This window comes from Nannospalax galili, unplaced genomic scaffold (genome assembly GCF_000622305.1).
Source record: "Nannospalax galili isolate Female #2095 unplaced genomic scaffold, S.galili_v1.0 scaffold312, whole genome shotgun sequence".
Taxonomy (NCBI): domain Eukaryota; kingdom Metazoa; phylum Chordata; class Mammalia; order Rodentia; family Spalacidae; genus Nannospalax; species Nannospalax galili.
In genome coordinates, this window is record NW_008335967.1 from 1,955,714 (window position 1) to 1,979,007 (window position 23,294).

At 36.5% G+C, this 23,294-nt stretch overlaps 1 protein-coding gene across 2 annotated transcripts in view; it reads right to left on the reverse strand.

Annotated features, from left to right (window-relative positions):
- Positions 1-334: 334 nt before the first annotated feature.
- The window catches only part of Bcap29 (B cell receptor associated protein 29), a 69,539-nt gene continuing 46,579 nt past the window's right edge, over positions 335-23,294 (reverse strand). For both annotated transcript variants that reach the window (XM_008830721.3, XM_008830720.3), the window contains exons 7-8: positions 5,970-6,070; positions 335-1,195 (exon numbers count right to left, since the gene is read on the reverse strand). In XM_008830721.3, the coding sequence (XP_008828943.1) occupies positions 1,160-1,195; positions 5,970-6,070 (137 nt within the window). In that variant the 3' untranslated portion in view covers positions 335-1,159. The remainder of the gene's footprint in view (positions 1,196-5,969; positions 6,071-23,294) is intronic.

A 23,294-nucleotide genomic window follows, 5' to 3' on the forward strand; every position in this document is an offset into this window, starting at 1 on the left:
CTGTTTTCTAGCACTAACTCCTTTTATCTTAAATAAAATTATATATTTGCTAATTTTATCCACTTTACAATGAAAAAAAAATACATGAAGTTGGTGTTTAAATTATAATAACAACAGATGAAAGACTAAAGAAGTAACAACATTTGTTATTAATTTCCATTTTCTTTTATATTTGAATCTTTATAAGGAAAGTGGCTTTTCATATTTAAACATTGAAATAACCTAAATCGCATTAATACAGTCATTACCTCTAAATGAATAGTTGAATGAAAAACAGTATTTAACTTTCAGAAAACAGAAACATCTCAGAGAATCTGTATACCACCAGTGCATGTACGTTTGAGGTAATATTTGTTTAATAACTATCACAACCATGGAAAAACACTGCTTTTTGGATGTCATACATGAGTTTTTTAAGTGTAGAATTCCACATTATAAGTTCAGTTCAGTGTTATGACAGTTATGCAAGTGGACATAGAGCCTGGTAATAACTAGATGAGGTGGAAAAGATAGCTTACTGTGTTACTAAAAAAAATATAAAAAAAAATCTAAGATGTACATAAGCACAGTAACAAAAATATAGTTATCAATAGTGCTGTCTTATGTAGAGTAAACCATATAATTTTGAGGCTTAAAAAAAAAACCCTAAGACTACTATTTTCACTGCTCTTTTTAACATTTCTCTACAAATACAGTGGCTAGTTCTGGTCATTTACACTTATTTCATTTCCCTGTGAACAAATTTTCTGATATGGAGTACTATTTTCGAACATCATCTGATCAGATTACTGAACACTCATCAAAGCTTTCAAGGCTATTAGTGGTTTCATGCAACTTAAATAAAATCTAATTTTGGAAGTAAATGGCTAATGAATTTTTCCTTTTATGGGTAAACAGCTACCATATACCAATGTTATTAGCAATATGTAAGTAGGCATTTAACATGCTTATATTTTTTTGAAGAGTTGAAATACACACTTTATATCTAAAACATCAAATATTTTCATAATGTCACTACTATATAGGCTATATGTGTCATGAAAAAATAACTGGTTGCTAATAGAACATTTTTTGAACTGAATTTTAAACTTTTTAGTTGCTATCATGATAACAAATTTATTATCTTGACACGGTATATCACAATCTTCTTTTGTAATGTTCACAGACCTTTCTTATTGTCTTTTTCTAAATGATTCTGTAAGAGAAAAAGATATAATATAGCACATTAAGAAACAGATTAGTAGATACAAGGACTTATAAGCTTTCTTCTCTGTCTAGTTACTAATTATTCAAATATGAAAATATGGATTGAGAAAGTCTGAAATTTAAAACACTATAAAATTTGAGTTCTGCTTCAAAAAATATTCAGAGGGGAAAAGGGAAAATCTTGATAAGTTCACTTTTTCCATGCCTTAATATCTGCTTTGCTTTTTTTGTTTCACAGTTACCTGTAGGAAACAGAATTTTAAAAATTTCCCTACTATAGCCCTAATTAAGATTTTTGGCAAGCAAAGAATGAAAGAAAGAAAACAACAACAACAACAACAACAACAACAGCAACTCAGGTGGTGTGGCCTGGCTGCTTGGTTTTGCTTCTCTTTTCTCTGCTCCTTCTCTCTCCTCCCCTCTTTCTCTATAGCTTTCTCCTTCTTCTCCCCGACCCCAGTCACTCCCTCTAGTCCTTCTCACATTAGAACTGGCTTCTCCATTATATTTTTCTAATCATGGTATAAAGATGACTATGACAATACATTCTTTGAAACTGAAGGGAAATGGAACAGGAATTAATCTTAAGAGATCATTTAAATTAAAGTAAATGTTACCAACTTCCCCAAGTCTATGTTGGGATTTTGTCTGGCTTGAACTTACATGAGACTCGTTCATGCTGCCAGCATTGCTATGAGTTCACAAGTAACTGACTAGTTGTCTGGAACACTTGGCTGAGAAACCCCAACCCTATCTGTGAAACTGCCGGCAACTGATGACTTTTGGGAACGGGAGATTCAGTCTCATTTAAGGATGAATCTTAGTAGGTTGACCAGACTCCAGTGGATGAACCCACACGGAAAGGCATTTAGGGACAAGGACCTGACTCTATAGGGGTCTCTGTCTCTCTCTCTCTGAGTATAGAAATTTGATGGGAGAGTTAGATTGGGGGGGAGTTCAGATACAGGAGGGGATATAAGCATAATAATATACTGTATGAAGTTCATTCATAAAAAGAAAGTAAATGTTAGGATTAGGAAAGAAATCTCACAGAAGGGAATAGCAGATCGTTACTGCTCATACATAGTCCACTGAACTCTTGCCTGGGTCCCCTGGTGCATGCCTTTAATCCCATCACTTGGGAGGCAGAGGCAGGTGGATCTCTGTGAGGTCAAGGCCAATCTGGTCTACCTACATAGTGAGTTCTAGGCCAGCTGGAGCTACAAGGAGACCCTATCTTAAAAAGACCAAAAAAAAAAAAAAAAAAAAAAAAAACCCAAAACAAAAGAAAGTCCACTGAACTCGTGTCAAGGCTGAGAATTAATGTTCTCCTAAGAACTTAACATTAAGCAGTCAAATAAGATGAGAGGAGGCATTCTGAATGGTAACATATCACTTTTTACACTTATATAATCAAAGGTTTAATAGAGTTATTATAAGGACAAGTTTTTTATGTGAAGAGTGATTTTCCAAAATGAAATTTAAAATTATCAAGTACTGATGGGTTTGTGCTACCAGTAATACCTAGTCAGTCCTTTTTTTCTAGAAGACAGCCAAGGCAAATAAGAAAAGGCAAAGACTACATGTTTTGAAGAGACTGTTTTCTAATATTTGTTTAGTGCCTGTAACAGGGAGGAGACCCAGATGAGGAAATCCAAATGGATTTAAAAGTTGAAAAATAAGATTTGATTACGGAAAAGAAACCAGTTTCCCCTTTACTTTTGTTTCTTTAATATTTTATCTAGTATTCATACTTGTTTCATTTAAACTATCTCAATTATGTAAAACTATTATTAAACTATCTCAATTATGTAAAACTGAGTCACTGTTTCCCAAATAACCTTGGGATATAATTAAATTACTAAGATTGATTCAACAGTAGAAGTAAAATTCATGAAGACAAACTGAATTCACCTTTATACTATAAAATGGTCTCTAGTAACCTTTCGCTTTTTCAGAATATGAACATCAAAGAGTCATCTGTAAGAAGATGGTTTTATTAAATGGCATTTAAATTTCAGAATCTTATACAGATGTTCATACTGGGGACAACAGGACTAGGTAGGTGGACAGAAAAGCATCTAACAATCCACTAAGCATCTCATGGCTATACAATCAGTGGTCTTAACTGCTGAGCCATCTCCCTAGTCCCTTTTTAAAAATTTTTAAATGTGTTTATGTGTTTTCTGTGTAAGTGTATGCCACATGTGTGGGGTACTTGCAGAGGCCAGATGAGAGTATTGGATCCCCTGGAGTTAAGAGTTATAGGCAGTTGTGAGCTGTCTGACATGGGTGCTGGAAACTGACCTCATATCCTCTGGAAGAGCAGCAAGTACTCTTAACTGCTGTGCTATCTCTCCAGCCACTAATGTTCTTTCTTAAAACAAGATCTGGTTTGGTATTTATTACAGTATTGTTATCTGTTTTTTTTTAATTAAAAAAAAACCTTTAAAGTATCGTATCTGTTTTAAGAAATGAAGTAGTCAAAGTGCCTGAATGATTCAGGTTACAGGAGCTTTTCAAAGCTTTTCAAACGGATACTTCAGGAAGTTGGTTTTATAGGTGTTGAGACAGTAAACACAAAAAAGTGTGGTAAGGATTGGCTCAAGCATTAGCAACAGCAGAAAACCACCACTTCTCCTTGGGCTGGAGTGGTAAGCAGGGATATGGGTGGGCTAAGCACCAGTGAATGGAAGCTGCCTATGGGAACTATGACTGTGGAAGGAAGGAACTGGAGCAATGAAGGAGTTGACTAAAGCAGAAAGTAAAAGTCCCTACTTTTTCCTTTGCTCCTGTTTTCAGTTTTCTTCTAATGCCTCTCACTAGCTAAACTTGCCCAGGAGTCAGAAAGAAATGAGTCTGGAGATTTATGTTTCTGAGACATGGAACAGAGAAGTGGTAGGAAGAGAATGGATCCAATAACACATAGCCTGGTGATCAGCTCAGGCTTAGGAACCTGGTTAATGAGGTTGTGGAGACTTTGATTCCCAGCTTCTAAACATGCTCACTTTCTAGTTAGTGATTTTGGAAAAAAAATCTTAGACAAGAGGACTCAGAAAGAAATGACTTCCTATTCTAGATTCAGTATGCTAGATACTGAGGATGTCATGAACTGAGGAGGTCGGCAATTTCAGCATCTTGACAGATGAGAAGGGGTAGTCTGATAAAAGTAACTATCTACTCTAGAACATGTGAACTGAGCTCCTGGTGTCCTGGGACTCAAGGACACCAACAGGGAATACCAGTTTATGTGGTTTTTTTTTTGTTGTTGTTGTTGTTTGTTTGTTTCTTGATTGGGTAACTCAAGACTGAGTGTCTGAGTAAGAAAAGTCTTTGAGTAAAAATTCTACAGAGGAAGTGACACTGATAATTCCCTCCCTCCCTCTCCCTCTTTCTTTTTTTGTGAGACAGGACCCTGCTATGTAGTTGAGACTGGCTATGAACTCATGATCCTTCTCCTTCAACTTCCCAAGTGTTAGGATTACAGGCATGTGCCACCATGTTTGGCTCACAGTAATCTGTATTTCTATCAGACAAGAACAGTGCTAAAGACTTGGATTTTATTTAGCTTTCTCAACAATCTAGTGAACAAGGCATCATTATTGTCCTGCTTTTACAGATAAAGAAATGAGTCCTAGAGGGATAATATAATCTCTTGGGATCACAAAGCTAGTTAGAGTACTGATTCAGGTATTCCAAGTCTGTCCAATTCCAGAGACTACAAGTATAGTGGCTTTTTGCCATGTGCCAAGGCAACATTGCAAAGTTTTTCCCATAGTTTTCTCCAAAGAGTGGCTGGGAGGTGCTGGGGTTTAAACTCAGGGCTAGAGTGCTTGCCTATCATGCATGAGGTCTTGGGTTTGATTCTGGCACTACCCGCCCCAATTCCTCCTACCCCCGAAAAAAAGAGTAAGAAAAAAATAAATTGGCTGGGAAATATATTCTGATTTGTGGCTGGCAATTGAAGAGAAGACAGACAAACTCAGTATGATCAATGTTTGGACCTTACTCTTGCTGAATTAGAAGCAGAGAAAGAAAGTCCATGGTTTTAACAACAATTTTCTTTTTCCATTTACATCTTTCAAATCAAATTTGGAGGTAAATCAGGTATTTGAATGACATAATCTTTTGTCCTAAGATCTCCATAATACAGACAGAAGTAGTTTCATGTGGAACTTCAACTTAAACAATATATTATTTTAATTATTTTATGAGAGGATATTGCCTGCATGGAAGTGTACTTGTGTCCTGCAATGCCTGTGGAGGTCAGAAGAGGGCATCAGATCCCCTGGAACTGGAGTTACAGATGGCTGTTAGATACCATGGGGTGCTGGGAACTGAACTCTGGTCCTCTGTAAGAGCAGCTAGTGCTCTTATTGATAAGCCATCTCTCCAGGCCCTGGAACTTCAACTTGTGGCCTCACTTTGGCATGAATATGGCAAGCATTCCAGATGGTAAAACACAAATTTTTCTGGAACCAATTTTTTGATGCTGCCATTTTTTATACCTCAATTCTTTTCCTTAAAACTTCATAAAAGTATAATGTTAAGTCAGTCTGTCAGCAATTCTAAAGAATTAGCTATCTTGTATTTGGCTATAATGGCCTAAACTTCATCTTTAGGTAAATTTGGCTTCTTTAGTTATTTAACAAATTCAGGATTAAGTACACCATCTGAATTTGTTAGGACAGGTAATCCAAAGAGTTTATTTAAATAATTATTATTTCAGAACACTTTATGTACATAAAATGCACGTGACCCACCTGAAGTTCCAAGTGTTCTTTCAGGAGTCGATCATATTCTTTTGAAAGTCTCTCGGACTGAATCTTCATAGTCATCACATCATTTTGTGCCTTAAAAAGGGCTAAAAATAAACAATTTATATTGAAATAGCTTCAAAGAAACAGAAAAGCTTCAAGATTTAAGTAGAGAACTACTATACAGTCTTTACTCAAGTTCACCAACCGCTAATGTTATGTTACATGTTGTTATCATAGTCTTTCTCCACACACAATTACTTCCTTGGGTCCTTTGATAATAGGTTGTAGATACCTGCCTCTTTACTCTTCAATTCCTCATTGTGTATTTCTGTGTATTTCCTAAGAACAAGACTATTCTCTAATATAATCAAAGTGTTAACTGCTAAATTTCATATCAACACATTTAATGTAGTCTACCACCCATATTTCAATTGTGACAATTATCAAAGTTATCTTTTATATTTTTTTCACTTCTACTCTAGATACAGTCCTAGATCACATTTTCATTCAGTTTTCATGTTTCTTTAACCTAGAATAGATATTTAATCTTACCCCAACCCTCTTCTTTTTATGATACTGACATTTAAAAGAAAACAGGTTACTTTTAAAATAGAATGATCTTCACTCTGGTTTTGTCTGATATTTCCTCATGACTGAATTCAGGTCATACATTTTATGTACATCTGAACATGGTATAAATAATATTTAATGCTTCCCAGGGCATTCAGAGAACAATGACTTCCAAAGATCCTCTACCCCTTACATTTTAGTTACCTCTTTCATTTCAGTTATTGTTTACATCCTGTCACTATATGCACCAATATGTAGGAAAAGAGAGTATGCCAACATCCTTCTCCCTGTCAAAATGTCACCCCATATTGAACATCCACTGATAATTCTTGCCCAAACCAACCATAATAGTTGCAATATGGTGATTTTTCTAACTTCAATGTTCTATGCTGCTATTATGTCTCCCTGTAGCCCCAGTTGGCCTGAAACTCGCTATGCAGACCAAGCTGACCTTGAACTCAGAGAGATCCGCCTGCCTCTGCCTCCCAAGTGCTAGGATTAAAGGCATGTGCCACCATGTCCAGCTCTATCCACATTATTCAGCTAGCATTGTACTTCCTTTTTTTTCCACCCATCTAACTATTGGTCCATCTATCCACCTATCTATCACCAGTATAAACTCATAGGTCCTGCTATGCAGACCAAGCTGACCTTGAACTCAGAGAGATCCGCCTGCCTCTGCCTCCCAAGTGCTAGGATTAAAGGCATGTGCCACCATGTCCAGCTCTATCCACATTATTCAGCTAGCATTGTACTTCCTTTTTTTTCCACCCATCTAACTATTGGTCCATCTATCCACCTATCTATCACCAGTATAAACTCATAGGTCCTACTTTTCAACGAGTTCATTGATGGTGCAGTTTCCCCAGATTTGGTCAGTGAGAACTTCTTTAGGCTATTGACTATGCTCTCGTTTTTTTTTTTTTTTTTTTCACCCTGCATTTATTTTCTGGCACACGTTCCAGGTTCATCCCAAACCCTCCCTAGCCTAGGCTGAAATGCAGGCATTATAGAAGAGTTATCAAAAGGGTCTGTTTCTAGGAACTGGGGAGATGGCTCAGTTGGTAAAGAGCTTGCTGTACAAACATGAGGATGAGTTAGATCTTTAGCATGCATGTAAAAGCCTGGGCATTGTGTACACCTATGATCCCAGGGCTGGAGAGACCAAGACAAGAGGATTCCTGGGGCTTGCTGGGCAGCCAGTCTAGCTGAATCGGTGAGTTCTAGGCTCAGCATGTGAATCTGTTTAAAAAAAATAAAGTGGAGTGCCAGCATGGTGCTGCCTCCCTTTAATACTAGCATTAATGAGGCAGAGGCAGGGAGATCTCTGTGAGTTTGAGGCCAGACAGCTTTACACACCAAGTCCAGGACAGTCATGGCTATACAGTAAGACCCTGTCACAAACAAACAAACAAAGCAAGCGACTGAGGAAGACACCCAATGTGGATCTCTTGCCTTCATATATATCTGAACACACGTAGAGACAATAGACACACACACACGCACACACGCATGCATGCACACACACACACGCAAGCACGCAAGCACACACAGTTTCTTTTTGGAAAAAAAAGTCATTTTTCATTTTTTGCTAAGGAACAGGCAACTAAATTTTCAAAAGAACAAAGAAAATTTTGTACATAAAGTTCAAAGTTCGGGGGTATAGAACTCAAAGATTTTATTTCAGTATAATAACATATAAAAATGGCTATATATTGTCCAAATCAGCAGACAGATGTCCTTAGATAGAAGTGAAAAAAAGATGCTAATCATCAAAATACGTAGCAGGGTAGAGTAGCCAATACAGCATAAACAAATTAAGTCACCACAGTTGAATTTTTTTTTTTGGCACAATGAAATGAAATTGTACATCTTATTTATAAAGAATCTAGCTGCTGTTCCTCTTGAGACACTACCACTATGAGCATTTTAATATTAATATGTAAGCCATCACCAACCAAAGTGCTTTATATACCAGTACTCTTTACAGTGCTGTCAAAACTTTCTCCATTATTCTGTGTTGTCAGTAGGGTATATTCTACCTTTATATGGCTACTGCTCATTTTAAGCATGGATAGTACAATTGAGGAACTGAATTTTAAGTGTTATTTTTCATTAAATTTCCACTAAATAGTCACATGTAGGCAATGACTAACCATATTAGATAGTGCAGCTTTATAATTTCCTTTTATAGGATCCATAATTCTAAATTAATTAAAGACTGATTTTGACAAATTTAATATGACATTATCTGATAAAAGTATAAGACAGGTATGGAAGAGAGACTTTTTTGTGGTAGTTAGATTTATTGGGATCACAGCCACAACATAAAAGAGTTATGCACTAGTTTCCAATGGGGGTTTGACCCAAAAGTCATTTCTTAGAGTTTACTTGAAAATATGACACAGTCAGTGTTATCTTTAGAGCGTACTAAAGATGTTTAAGATCCTCTATTTCTGGTATATAAAAGGCAAAATATATTCAACAACCTAATAATACTTGACTAGCCTACAATGGTAGTTTTTAAAAAATGCTGATGCTGCCAGATGTGATGGCGCATGCCTTTAATCCCAGTCCTCAGGAGGCAAAGGCAGGCAGATCTCTGTGAGTTCAAGGCCAGCCTAGTCTACATACAGAGTTCAGGCCAGCTGGGGCTACAGGGAGACTCTGTCTCAAAAAGACCAAAAAAAAAAAAAAAAAAAAAAAAAAGCGCTACAGTCTGAGTATTTTTTACTCCCTAAAATTCATATACTGAAATGGAACTACCAATGTGGTAGTGTTAGGAGGTGAGGCTGGGAGGTGAATGGCATGAGTGAAAGGCAGAGTTCTCATATATAAGACTATGCTCTAATGAAAGAAATCTCGGAGGTTGCCTTCTCCTTCATGCTGTGGGACAACGAGAAAGAACCATCTATGAGCCCTCACCATCACCAAATCTCCTGGCACCTTGATCTCAGATTACCCAACCTTTCAAACTGTGAGAAATATATTCATGTCATTATATGCTACTGAGTCTATGGTACTCTATTATACCAGCCAGAATGAGCAAGGCAGTTGGTCAGGGATTGCATTAAACAGGGATTAGTTTTAATGTTAAAAATAATTTATATGTGGTTAGAGAGATGACTGAGCAGTTAAGAGCACTAATTGCTCTTGCAGGGGACCTAGGTTCAATTCCCAGCACCCACATGATAACTAAAAACCACCCATAACTCCAGTTCCAGGGGAAACTGACACCCTCCTCCGACCTCTAGGGGCACTGCATAACACGGGTGTACTTACACACATGCAGGCAATACACTCATACAACACATAAAATAAAAATAATAAATAACATATTTAAAAAGATTTATACTTATATTAACGATCTGAATAAATTTTTCAGAACATGTGAAATGTCTTAGATAATCAACTCACTAGTTCCTTATTAAAAGAAGCTAAGGGATGGGTATGGTGGTGTGTTCCTTTAATCTCAGCCCTTGGGAGGTAGAAGCCAGATCAAGGCCAGCCCGGTCCACATAGTGACTTCCTGGCAGGCTGGGACAAGGGAGACCCTATCAAAGGGGAGGAAAAAAAAAAAAGCTAAGGAACCACTTATACAGCCTGTCCAGACATTTATTCTAGTTATTTATTGATACTAAATTACAACAAAACAGTAGCAGGCAAACAGTTTCTTTGCCACTGATGAAGCCAAGGTATAAACTGTTTCTTACTTTGTTTTGTATCTCAGAGGATATCAATAACTCTACTAATTACTCTCATATTGAATTCACTCCAATTAGGGAAGGCTATTATTGTCTAGAAGCCTCTTGGATAGTTTCCCAGTTCTTTCTCTATTTCTTGTTTTATAAAATTACAATAGTGTTTTTTGGATGCCTTCCACCTCCTTCTGGAACTGTGTCTGTAACTAAGGGATTATATAAATTTGTAATCTGACATGTGAATATGCTTGTTTTATTTTAAGTCATATTGTTTTGGAAATATCATAAATATGAAAAACATTATACTGGGAGATTTGAGGCAATATATTTAAGCTGCTACTTCAATTTTCTTTTCTTTCTTTGTGTATATATTTGGGGGTGGCAGGGTCTCAATATATAGCCCTTGCTGGCCTAAAACTCACTATGTAGACCAGGGTAGCCTAGGACTAAGAGGTTCACCTGCCTCTGCCTCTTGAGTCTAGGGTTTAAAGGCCACTACACCTGGCCCTACTTCAATGCCTGGTCTTATTTCAATTCCTGGCCCTATTTCAAGATTCCTTTTGCAAAAAACGGGTCCTCACTTGTCAGTGGCTTTAAAGAAATGCTGAGATATTCTGTGAGAAAAGTGATCAGATTCATTTAAAAGCTAGGTTATATCCTAGTCACCAGAACTCTTTTTAAGATTTATTTTATGTGTTTTGCCTGTATGTATCTATGTACACCGTGTGTGTGTGTGCGTGTATGTGTGTGTGTGTGTGTGTGTGTGTGTGTGTGGTGTCCAAGGAAGCCAGAAGAGGAAGGCACTGGATCTCCTGCAACTGGAGTTACAGACAGTTGCAAGCCACTATGTAGGTGCTGGGAACAGAATCTGGGTCCTCTACAAGAGTAACAAATGTTCTTAAACACTGAGCCATCTCTCTAGCCTTTAGTCACTAGAATTTTTTTTTTTTTGAGACAGGATCTCTCTGTAGCCCCAGCTGTCCTGAACTCACTATGTAGACCAGGCTGGCCTTGAATGCACAGAGATCCACCTGCCTTTGCCTCCCGAGTGCTGGGATTAAAGGCGTGTGCCACTTTAAAGCACATGCAATATTTAATATAGAAAATAACTATGTTATAGTAACATTAATAAGTAAAAATGGTTGTGTAAAATGACATATAAGTAGGCCAAAACATTTGTGGTCTTTCCAAGTGATGAACTTATGTTTAAAGAGCTATTTATAAACTTGGAGGAGCTGGTGAGACTAATGCACTGTGTAAACATATTGTATCACTATGATTTCTACAAGAGATAACAAACACCATCAGCCAAGCCCTGCCAGGAAATGCAAGAGACTATTTTAGAGGCATTGGCATAATACTTAAAGTTGGACTGTTGTACAATAATTATAAGGACTAAGCCAAAGGAAAACACTTTATTTGAAAATTTTCTATTTATTTAATGTTATTTTCAGCTTATTTAGTTCTGCTTTTGAAAACTTGAGAGAATACTAACTTGGAGTTATCCTGTATTTAATATTCATGGATACTATTCCTTTGTCAGTGATCAATTGCTGGACTCTTATTTTCAATTTTTAAATGTTTAAACATTTTTTGATTTATTTATTTTACTTTATGACTGTTTTGCCTATATGTATGTAAGTGCACCTGTTAGGCAATACCCTTGGAGGTCAGAAGAGGGAGTCAGATCCCCTGGAACTGGAAATACAGACAGTTGTTAGCACCATGTGGGTGCTGGGAACCAAACCCATATCCTGTGTAAGAGCAGTCAGTGCTCTTAACCACTGGGCACTAGCATCCAATTGCTGGACTTTTAATATATAGTTATTTTTATACGTGTTTTGTTAGGTCTCTATAGTTAAGGTCTATTTTTTATTTATCATTTTAGTGATCACCAACTCTCTCTTAACCCCACACATCCATCAGTTGATAAGATTTGCTGAATCTGCTTCCTTTTTATCTGTCCTATCTATCCATTCTACTTCATCTGTGTGACCATGTTCCTCATCTCTTATGTTACTGAAACAGATTCCTCATCTAGTTGCTTAGCTGCTCTAAATCACTGTCTACAGTGCTAACAAAGTTGTTGCTCTCATGTTGTATAACCCTCCAGCAGTGCCTCCAAAAATGTTAATTTAGAAATGACGTATGAGGCTCTTCATAATGGCTTCCAGGTTACTGCTCAGCTGTTTACACTGTGTTTCTCTTATTTTATACTCAAGCTGCAATGGACTCTTTGTCGTAAATTCAAGGTGCCATATTCTTTGTGTCAAGCTGCTCATTTTGTTAAAGCATCAAACACCTTTTTACTATCTGTCATTATATTTGGCTGATTAATATCCTAAAAATACCAAGAAACAGTCCTTCTAATGCACAGCAAGCTTACCTTTATTATAGCACTTCTCATTCTTGAAGGGTAAGTGTGTCCTTACTAGGCTAAGGGCCACCCAGGAAACAGAGAAATGCTTTTTCTGAGCATTCAGCACACTGCCTACCACAGTGCTTAAGGAAAAGCAAGTGGAAAGTATATAAAATATTTTTTTGTGGAAGTGGTTCATTTGTATAAATGATAAATGTCAGGTAAATAAGAGTTTTTACTTTAGTTATCTGATGGGAATCTTGGCTCTAACATGATAAGCATAACAATATCTTAAAAAAACAACAACACCCAAATATTCAGGCTAGCTGGAGAACAGCAAAACAAACAGACCACTCTTGAAATATTTTGGTGGAAACATTCTCATGCTACAGTATCTCAGGCTATTCCAGACTTAAACCAAAACAGAAATCCCACAATAACTGGGATATGTTCAATGGGACACAGAAGTCAAGCAAAAGAGCCCCAAATGGCCCCAAATAGACAACATCAGAAACAAAACAAAGTAGTATTAAATAATAACCCAGAGTGTAAAATAAGTACTTATGAGCTTATTACTGACATAAATAAATGGGACAAATAGACATATCTATGTGGGATAATTACAAATAATTCATGTGCATTCTTTGCTCTCAAGGTGGTAGAGTATTTATAATCCCATAATTCTTAATGTGGGTATCAACAGTGATTTCCTTCTGAGGATTACAGTATGGCACAAGAGAAAGGAGAAGCACATTTAGAGTACAGAGACCTTATAAACACTATCTCAGCCAAATGATCAAGGTCAGTATCAAGAGTGATAAGTCATGAGTACAGCAGGTACTATTAAAATAATGTGATGAGAGCCATTAAGATGTAAAGGCAGGTGAAGACACTTGCTGTCAAGCCTGATAACCTCAGTTTGATCCCCTACCCACATGGTAGAGGGAACCCACGCCTGAAAGTTGTCTTCTGACATCCACATATGTGCTTCATAGCATACACATAGATGCATGTATACATACAATAAATAAATGTAATTACATTTTTAAATGTTGAGAGAGAGATAGAGAGATAGAGAGAGAGAGATATGTATAGTGGGGAGGAGGGTACCTATTGCTACTGCTTGCATGTGGAGGTCAGAGGACAACTTGAGGGAGTTGGTTTTCTCCTTCTACCATGTGGTTCCTGGGGATTCAACTTAGGTCATCAGGCTTGGCAGCACGTGTTTTACCCACTGAGCAATCTTTCCAGCCCCCAAATAAAATGTAATTAAAAAATGATGTGATGAAAATAGCACTTTACTCCTGTGACCATATCTTAAAGTATATTTGGCCCCAGTTTAATGGAAAAAAAAATCAGGAAATCCCAATAGAGGTACATGCTGCAAAAACATAATCCCACTTTTCAAAACAGTTAGAGTCATGAAAGATAAGGAAAATCTGAAAAACTATGACAGCCAAGAGAAGGCAAAAAAGGGACCTGACAATTAAATGTAGTATGTTGTCCTCAGTGAAATCCTAGATTAGAAAAAAGACACTCAGTGAAAGCTAAGGAAATCTGAATTAATCAAGGGCTTCAGTCAGTAATAATGTCTTAAAATTGGTTTACTGTATGCACAACTATATAATTGTATCATATTAATATAAGTCATTAATGATGAGAAACTAGATATAGGGAATATGTGAATTCTTGGCAATACTTTGCCATTTTCCTATAAATCCAAACTCTTTTGACATAAAAGTTTATTTGGAAAAAGCAATGGGAAACAGAACAAAACACTAGGTACAGTACTAGATACAAGTCACTAGGTTCTGAGTACTAAGTAACTAAGAACCTATCAAAATGACCTCCTAAATTCCTATGTTGAAATAAATAAATTTTTAATTCAAATTCCTTTTGTATCAAATTTTCTGATACTTTAAATGATGTTATAGTATTACATTATGTATTTAAAGACAAGAACTGAAGTACAATATTAATAACAGTGAGTGGGTAGTGAGAAGGTAGACATGAGAAATGCAGACCAGGAACATTTTCAAATGTGAAAGTACAGGGAACACCACCTATGTATGTACGTACACATTTGAAAAAGGATTAAGCTACTTGAGTTGAGTGGCATTATGGTGATAAATATCTTAAAATACGTACAATTAGAGTTCATAGAAATAGTTTGCATGAAATCATCCATTATGTTCAAAAAGTACATACATTAAAAGACTGTAAAAATTAGAATTCCCTAAGAACAACAATGGTAGCTGGGCGTGGTGGTACATACCTCTAATTCCAGCACTTGGGAGGCCAGTCTAGTATGTATAGTGAGTTCCAGGCCAGCCAAGGCTACATAATGAGACCTGGTCTCAAGTCAACCAACCAACCAACCAACCAACCAACCAACCCACCCAAACAAACAACCCTCTACTTCCCCCAAACATCCCAAAGACCAACACTATGCTCACCCTCAGTGATTGATGGAATAACCCAACCCAAACCAAACCCAAAACAAACAAAAATAAGAGTAGCAATGGCAGATCTTTGTTGTTTTTATCAAGAGTATGAGGAAGGTAATCTCTTAGTAATGAATGAATGATTTTTTTTCTCTGTACACACATACACACATACACATACACACACACCCATACACATGTGCACACAAAAGCAGAAGGGGTACTATTTATGGGGAGGAACAATCATAAGGGCAAAAGAGAAGGTGGTATTAAGGTAAATATGAGCAAAGTACAATGTACACATGCATGAAAATGTCATTAACGAAACCCATAATTTTGTACATTAACTAAAAACTAAATTAACAAAAAAGAAAACCTCAAAAAATATGAGAAAGATAATTTCCTCTCCTAGATCTAACTGTTTGGAGTCTATGAATATGTACCAGAAACTTCTATTTTTCTTTAATTTTTTAAATTTACATGTTTGTGCATGTGCTTGCTTCTCTGTATTGTAACGTGTGCACAGTATCCACAAAGGCTAGAAGAGGTGTTAGAGCCTCTGGAACTAGAGTTACAGGTAGTTGTGAGCTGCCATGTGGGTGCTAGGAATGGAACTCAGGTCCTCTGCAAGAGCAGCAAATGCTCTTAACCATTGGGCCATCTCTCTAGCCCAGAAGCTTCTATTTTTCTTGGCCACAAAAGATGAATCTATTACATAGATGAAAACTGACCTTATAACAAGAGAGTTACCCATTTATCTATGTATTGAAGAACTTACACAGTGCCCATTATGTGTCAGGCATTTTCTATGTGTTAAGGAATACAAAAAAGAGCTGGAATCTTTACTTCATTTACTAGTGGGGGAAGAAAAGACACAAAGAAACCACTCAACTAACAGTGATGGTGCTAAATAGGGTGATGGGACAGAGAATGACTACACAACTTTATTAGACTGAGTAATCAGGATGTTTCTCTAGAGAAATTTAAGCTAATGTTACTTCTAGCTGCTTAAGGGCCCAGAAATGACACTTCAGTAGTAATGAGCACATCTGAGGTCCATATTTTATGTTTTAAATGCCAGTCTTCCTTAAAGGAACCAAGAATCATTCAGGACTAGAGAAGAAACATGTAAGATGATCCTGGAACATCTTGCTATATCAGAAAATAAGTGTTTCCAGAGTAATGGGTACATATTAGAATGACATGAGACCAGTCTGAAAAGACTCCCACTGGCCAGCTTGAACAATAAAATATAAAGTTCATAATCAATTATAATAATAATTAAATTACCAAATACATTAATATAATGAATATTAAATTACCAAATACAAATAACTAGGAGGAAAGGGAAACCTTGTCTTTACAATAAAACGGTATCCAACAAATAAATGCAGGAATTAGAACAATCATCATTTGGATGACTGCAAAATAGTGAGAGAATAGTATGAAGAGAGTGAGAGAAGACAATTAGGCAAGTGTAAAATACTAACATTTGAGGGACTGAGGAAAGAATGCAGATGAAATTGCTTTTTCTTATCCATACATCTTTTTGGTGAGTCTGAAATTATGACTGAATAAAAAGTTCAATTGAAAAAACTTTGCTATGAAGTGAAGCGGAAGAATAGGGCAGTGATTGACTGGAAGGAAATGTGGGATGAAGAAGTTATTGGTTTAGTTTTAAAAACAGATTCTTAGATAGGAGAGTCTAAATGATGACAGTGAAGAGGAAACTGCAGAAAATTCTGAGAACAGTTAGGTGTGATCCCAAATACTAATAGAAAGATTAAAACTTTATCCACTGCACAAAGATTGACACATTTGAGCCCAGCTTGGGAGTGGAGGAGGTTTGGGAGTAGAATGGTAGTTTCTGTGTCAGGAAGGTAGTTGTTGTCTGGTTAAGTCTTTGTGCTCAGTAAAGCAGAGCAGATTGAAGAATGGCCAAGAAGACAGTTTTGGAAAATGAAGAAAAAAATTCAAAGCAGCACAACAGGATTGCCATGCAGTGCTGTGGGCCCACTTGAGTTATTTATTTAAAGCAGCTCAGTCTTTTGGAGGACTTCAGTGGGGAAGGATAAGGAGAAAAAAAGGTGAGTAAAGAAAAAGCAATTTACAGGAACATATCTTTGATGAATCGTGGAATCTAAACGGAATAAGGAGGGAAAAGGGCACCAAGGCTAGTGTTTAGGGGTAGAGGTATAAAAAGCCTAGCCTGGAAAACTAAGGGAATACTGGGGACACTTAAATATTTTAGATGTGGCCTTTCCTTCACAGCACTTAAATCTAGTCAAGCGAGACAACCAAATAGATAATTTCTTAGGTCCAAATAGCTCTCTTGTTACTGCCCAGTTCACTGTCCCTTTCACTGTACTATAAAACCTGTTTTCCTCCTACTCTGGTCTAAAAGGGTAAATTCATTCACTTCCTGTGGTGGCTAGTCCACCACATTCTCAAAAAAAAAAAAAAAGTAAAATAAAAACATAATAAAAACATAATTTCTGGGCTGGAGAGATAGTTCAGTAGTTGAGAGCACTTGCTGTTCTTGCAATCCCCCCCAATCTCAAAAAAAAAAAAAAAAGTAAAATAAAAACATAATAAAAACATAATTTCTGGGCTGGAGAGATAGTTCAGTAGTTGAGAGCACTTGCTGTTCTTGCAGAGGACTTGGGATCAATTCTCAGCACCCATATGGTGGCTAACAACTGTCTGTAAATCTGGTTCCAGGTGAACACAATGCTTTCTTCTGACCTCCATGGGCATTGTACAACACGGGTGCACTTACACACATGCAGGTGATACCTTCATTCATACATACATACATACACACACATATATTTTAAAGAAAATAATTTCTTTGGACTGCACAGTAGTAGCTATGCAGGAATATGGAGGTATGGAAGGAAGAAACCCTGCCCTGCTTACAGGTGAGAGGCTTCAGGGAAGCTTCCTAGAGGTGGCAACTTTGGGGCTGAAGGATGAACATTAAGTGGTCTACACTTGTGCTTATAAGAGTGAAGGAGGAAAGGTGCTCTAGACAGGGAGACCTGCAAAACTAAGCAAAGGTGAAAAGTAATGAGACACCACTGCTGTAACTACAAGCTATGATAATTAATAAAGGAATGTAAAATTTGAATTGGATAAGGCTGGATATGATGTGGTGGCCAGATCAATGAAGACCACATTACTTATTTTAAACAAAGGTAACTGAAACCAATGGGGAGTTATAAATAGTGAAGAAACAAGACCATGGTTAAACAAAGAGAAACCAATAACAACAACAACAACAACAACAACAACAACAACAACAACAACAAAAACAAACCAGTCCTTGAAGTGGTCAGGTGAAGAGGCCCAACCAGTAGCAGAGAGATTAACCCGGGACATGTTTTATAGATTGCTGCCTTGGGAAGAAAATCTAGCCACTGGAATGGAAGTAAAGGTACACCTACTACACTACAGAGCAAACATCCATTAATAAAATGAAAAATAATTCCATTTTTTCCAAAAAAAGACCAAAGAAAACAAAGAACAAAATTTGTTCTTTGTATGTGTTTCAATGTCTTTACTTTCCGGAGGGAAATTAATAAGGACCATGGGTGAAGGACTGGGAGTTTTAGAGATGCTTTGGACTTACACATGCTGACATGATTAATGGTACTCTGGACCAAGTAACTGCTAGACAGATTCTCAACTCTAATAAAATAAGCTTCACTGTATGTGAAAAAAACAGTAAACATGTTAAGATGTCATTCATCTTAAGTTGCTAAGTAATTAAGAAAAATAATTTTGGCTCAGTTACTAAGCAAAGATTAACTACAAACTCTTTTAACATGCTGGCTTTGAGTTAAAAGAGCAAGATGTACTTTTTAGGCAAAGCACCATGTAAATACACATTATATAAACTGCTTGGATAGGGGAACATTTTGTAAAGCAATTTCATGTGTACATAAAAGTGACATGTGAAATATAGAATTACCAACCCAAATTGAAGGAATCAATCTTCTGTGACTATAAAGAACCAGTTTTTATTACATATATAATTTCTTTTTTTTTTTTGAGACAGGGTCTTCCTGTACTGTAGCCCCAGCTGGCCTTGAACTCACAGAAATCCTCCTGCCTCTGTCTCCCTAGTGCTGGAATTAAAGGTGTGCGCCACCACACCTGGCCTATTACATATATAATTTCTTAAATTATCTAATCAATATTCATTCAGCAAGCAGTTAGATGCACAGATTTTTAACAATATTAACAGAAGCAAATTCTTTCAGCATAACCTTGTTTATACTGAAAAGAGACTTTTCTTTATTTGAAGATCTAACTACAGTCATCAAGTATTTTTGTAAAGAGTCAGAAAGAATGTATTTTTAGTTTTTCAGGCCATGCATTTTGCTCCAACTATTAAACTGCAGCTACAGAAAATGTAAACAAATGGGCTCAGCTTTCTTCTAATAAAAAATTGTAAAAACAAGGTAGCAGTCCAGGTTTAGCCTAGGGAACAATTTGCTAACCTATCTTAAAACAGGTAAATTTTTAACAATTTATTTTAGATCATACATTTACTCAACTGTAGAACAATGCCAGAACCTGAGAGGATAGTCCAAATTACACTAGAAAATATTAGAGAACCTCCTGCAAAGTTTTCCTTTTTATTTCTATTAATTTTCCTTACAGAAAGAATAAAAGCTACATAGAGGATACAGTAATGAGCTTTAGTTTTAGAAAGAAAAATTTCTTCCTTTAATTTTCCAGTTTATTTTCTTAGCTTACTGCTTCTTGACTTTTAAAAGTGAATAGGTCAGGAACAATAGAGAGGACAATTTTGAAGAAGATGGCAAGTTTAATTTTGGATAAGCTTATATGAGACTCTGGCTGGATTTAAACATGAAAATGTCCCTATCAGGTAACTTCTAAAGCATAATTCATGCTCTAGCACCTAAAACCAAAACTAATTCATCCTGCTTTTAAATAATGGGGAATTAAAACATTTTATGCCCAATTAATCTATTTCCAAGACCCTAACCAAACATAACAGTGCTATCATTATGTTTTGTTTGGTTTTATGAAGCAAATCAACAATTCAAGTATCTAACAATGCATGTTTTACCACTGATCAGGCTTTGAGAGGCCTTATCTTATTCAAGTCAGAGACCCTGTAACATTTTTTACATTAAAGTTCATTACTTTTGAGTCAGTAAAATGGCTCAGCAGGTAAAGGTGTTTGTCTCACAAGCCTGGTGAACAGAGTTCAATCACAAGAACACAAATAAAAGTGAAAGAAGAGAACAGATTCTACAAAGTTACCTCTGCCCCCCACAAGTGCACTGTGGGGGGATATATGAGTGGGGGAGGGGATCTAAATACCATCAAATTATATTGCATGAAAATGGCAAAAAATCCAGTAATTTTATTTTTAAAGGAGGCCATATAGACTGTCTATGAAGCATAAGAGTATCCGGGACAGAGGGCAAAGAGGATCAATTCATTTTTCCAAGAAAATAATTTTATGAGAAAACTTACTGGAGTTAAATAAGAACTGTCAGATATGTTGGGTAAATACATTTTGGCCAGGCCAGCAATCTCTTATCAACAATGAAGACAGTGTTCTCTCTCATTTGTGGATCCTAGCACCAAATCCTTTTAAATTCCATGTTCTTTTAATAAGATGATGCTGTGCAGCAGTCTCTTCTGCATGAAATAACTTCCATCATCACGACTTTAGCTATTCCTACTTGCTAAACATTGTCACAATTGGGCTTATTGATGGTTGTGCTTCTTCATTAAAGGAGAGGCAGGCAGGGTCACTGGACCCTGACCAGAGTATCCAGCCACTCTTCCCAGCCAACTGTATGTAATTTGGCCCTAATCACACATGGTGTCCTGGATTTGGGGAGGGCTAAAATATAATCTGGGGAAGGCTAGGAAGAGAAGGCTTGATCCATGCTGGTTAAAGGCTTTCCAGTGTGCATACCCTCAGGTCACTCACATACCTCAGCAACCCCTCAGTTATCTTGGTAAGTATGCTCAGTAAATTCACTGGTTCCCCAGTAAAACTCTACTTGAACATTGGTTTGACACTAGAACCTTAAAAGGGGATAAACATTGCTTAATATCCCCATGAAATACATTCTCACAACAGACGGAAAATTTATTTGTTAATATTATTATGTCTCATAATTATTAAAAAAGAAAATAAGAATGTAAAAGATATTAAAAGGTAAATTTAAAAAAAATACTCTTAGAGAAGCTTTACTACCCTGATAAGATGAAAGTAAATTACACAAAACCCCAAGTTAAGAGACAAGTGATGACTGTAATGATTTAAAGCATTTCATAGGCAGGGTTATAATTGTAAGCAGCAGGATGGGTATGTTAATTAGTGAAGTAGTCTGACAAGAATTTTAAGCTTGGAGACCTGTGGTGGTAGTGCATGCCTTTAATCCTAGCACTTGGGAGGAAGAGCAGGAGGATCTCTTGAGTTCCAGGACAACTGGAGACCCTGTCTCAAAAAAGAAAAAATAATTTTGTTTGAGTATTAAAATATAGGAATAGCCGTGTGTGGTGGTGCACGCCTGTAGTCCCAGCACTTGGGAGGCAGAGGCAGGTGGATCTCTATGAGTTCAAGACCAGCCTGATTTACATAGTGAGTTCCAGGACAGCTGGGGCTACAGGGAGACCCTGCTTCAAAAAGATCAATATGAATAGAGTCAAGAGACTAAGGTCTTGATTATATAACCAAAAAAATGGGAGCTCTGTGCACATAAGTTTGGAACAGTTGTCATAATCATGAACCTTTTGACAGGTCAGAAACTCAAAGGATTTTATGTGATAGTCTTCATAGTTTTACCAAACCCTTCTGCAGCCATTTTTTTTTGTGTGTGTGTGTGTGCTGGAGAAAGACTGATATGTAAAAAGATAACCCCCAAAATACCTAGACACTGGTCTGCAACTAGTTGAATTCATGTGAACCAAAGAGCCATTATGATCAAAAGTCTAGAGGCTTGTCTCTTGAGTGATTCTAGATTCTGTCTAGTTGATAATGTTAACCACTACACACTAAGGAAGTATGGAAAACTCAATGGATTATACAACTTTGATTCTCTTTCTCTTTGTATGTGTGAGTTAAGGGTTTTGATAACAATTTGTTATGTTTCTTCTAAAAAAGAGAAGCAAATTAAGTGAAGGACTACGTTTGTGCTACTAGATTAAAAAGTAATTCCATTTGTTATTCTGATGATCACTATATACACTGGTTTTTGTGGAAAAACACAGTTTTTGTATGAGGAGTTCTAGAGCCTAAAGTCAAGTGCTTTATCCTATCTTTTGGTTAAAATATTCAGTTTCTCTAGGCATACTATTAAAGATTTTTAAGTAAAAACGACGTGGAGAAAGAAATTAAATGCGTGTATTGCTTTCCAGTGAGCTGGAGAAATGTAGACATGAGGCTGGATGCTATTCAGCTGTAAATAGTGAATGTACCCAATGATCAGTCTTTTACATGCATTACATTTCCCTAAAGGTGAAACATATTTTGACAGTATTAGACAATTCCTGTTTTATTGGAGTTCTAGCAATTTTTAAAAAAATATTTTATTATTTTTATTTTATGTGTATGAGTGTATTGCCTGCATGTAGGTAAGTGCACCTGTGTTGTGCAATGCCCACAAAGGACAGAAGAGGCTTTTGGATCCCCTGGAACTGGAGTTACAGACAGTTGTTAGCTGCCATGTGGGTGCTGGGATTCGAACCTGGGTCTTCTGCAAGAACAACCAGTGTTCTTAACTGCTGAGCCATCTTTCCAACCCCAAGAAGTCTAGCATTTTAATCTAGTTTTTAAGAGAAGTTGAACTCAAAACCAATATGAGGTTGCTATAAAGAACAACTCTCAATTTTCTTTTCTAAAATGGCAATAGACTTACTGTGTTTTCTGAATCAATAATTAATGTTTATTATAAAAAATTCATAAAGTAGAGGAACATAGAAAATAAAATAAAAACACCAAAAAAAAGATGTTAAAAGGATATAGGAATGGAGATATTTTCCAAAATAGACAGAAAAAAATGAGAAAGCCTAAGCAGATGATGAAGATCTGTGTAGGTTTGTTATGATATATAAAGGATGAGACAAAAATAATACACACATCATCTTAAAATTTCTAAGGTCATAGTTTAGTCAACTAGTTTAAGGAACAAAATATATGTCATAGATAATCTGAGAAAGTTTGGTTTTTGCCCAAGCTTTATCTACATAGCACATGGTA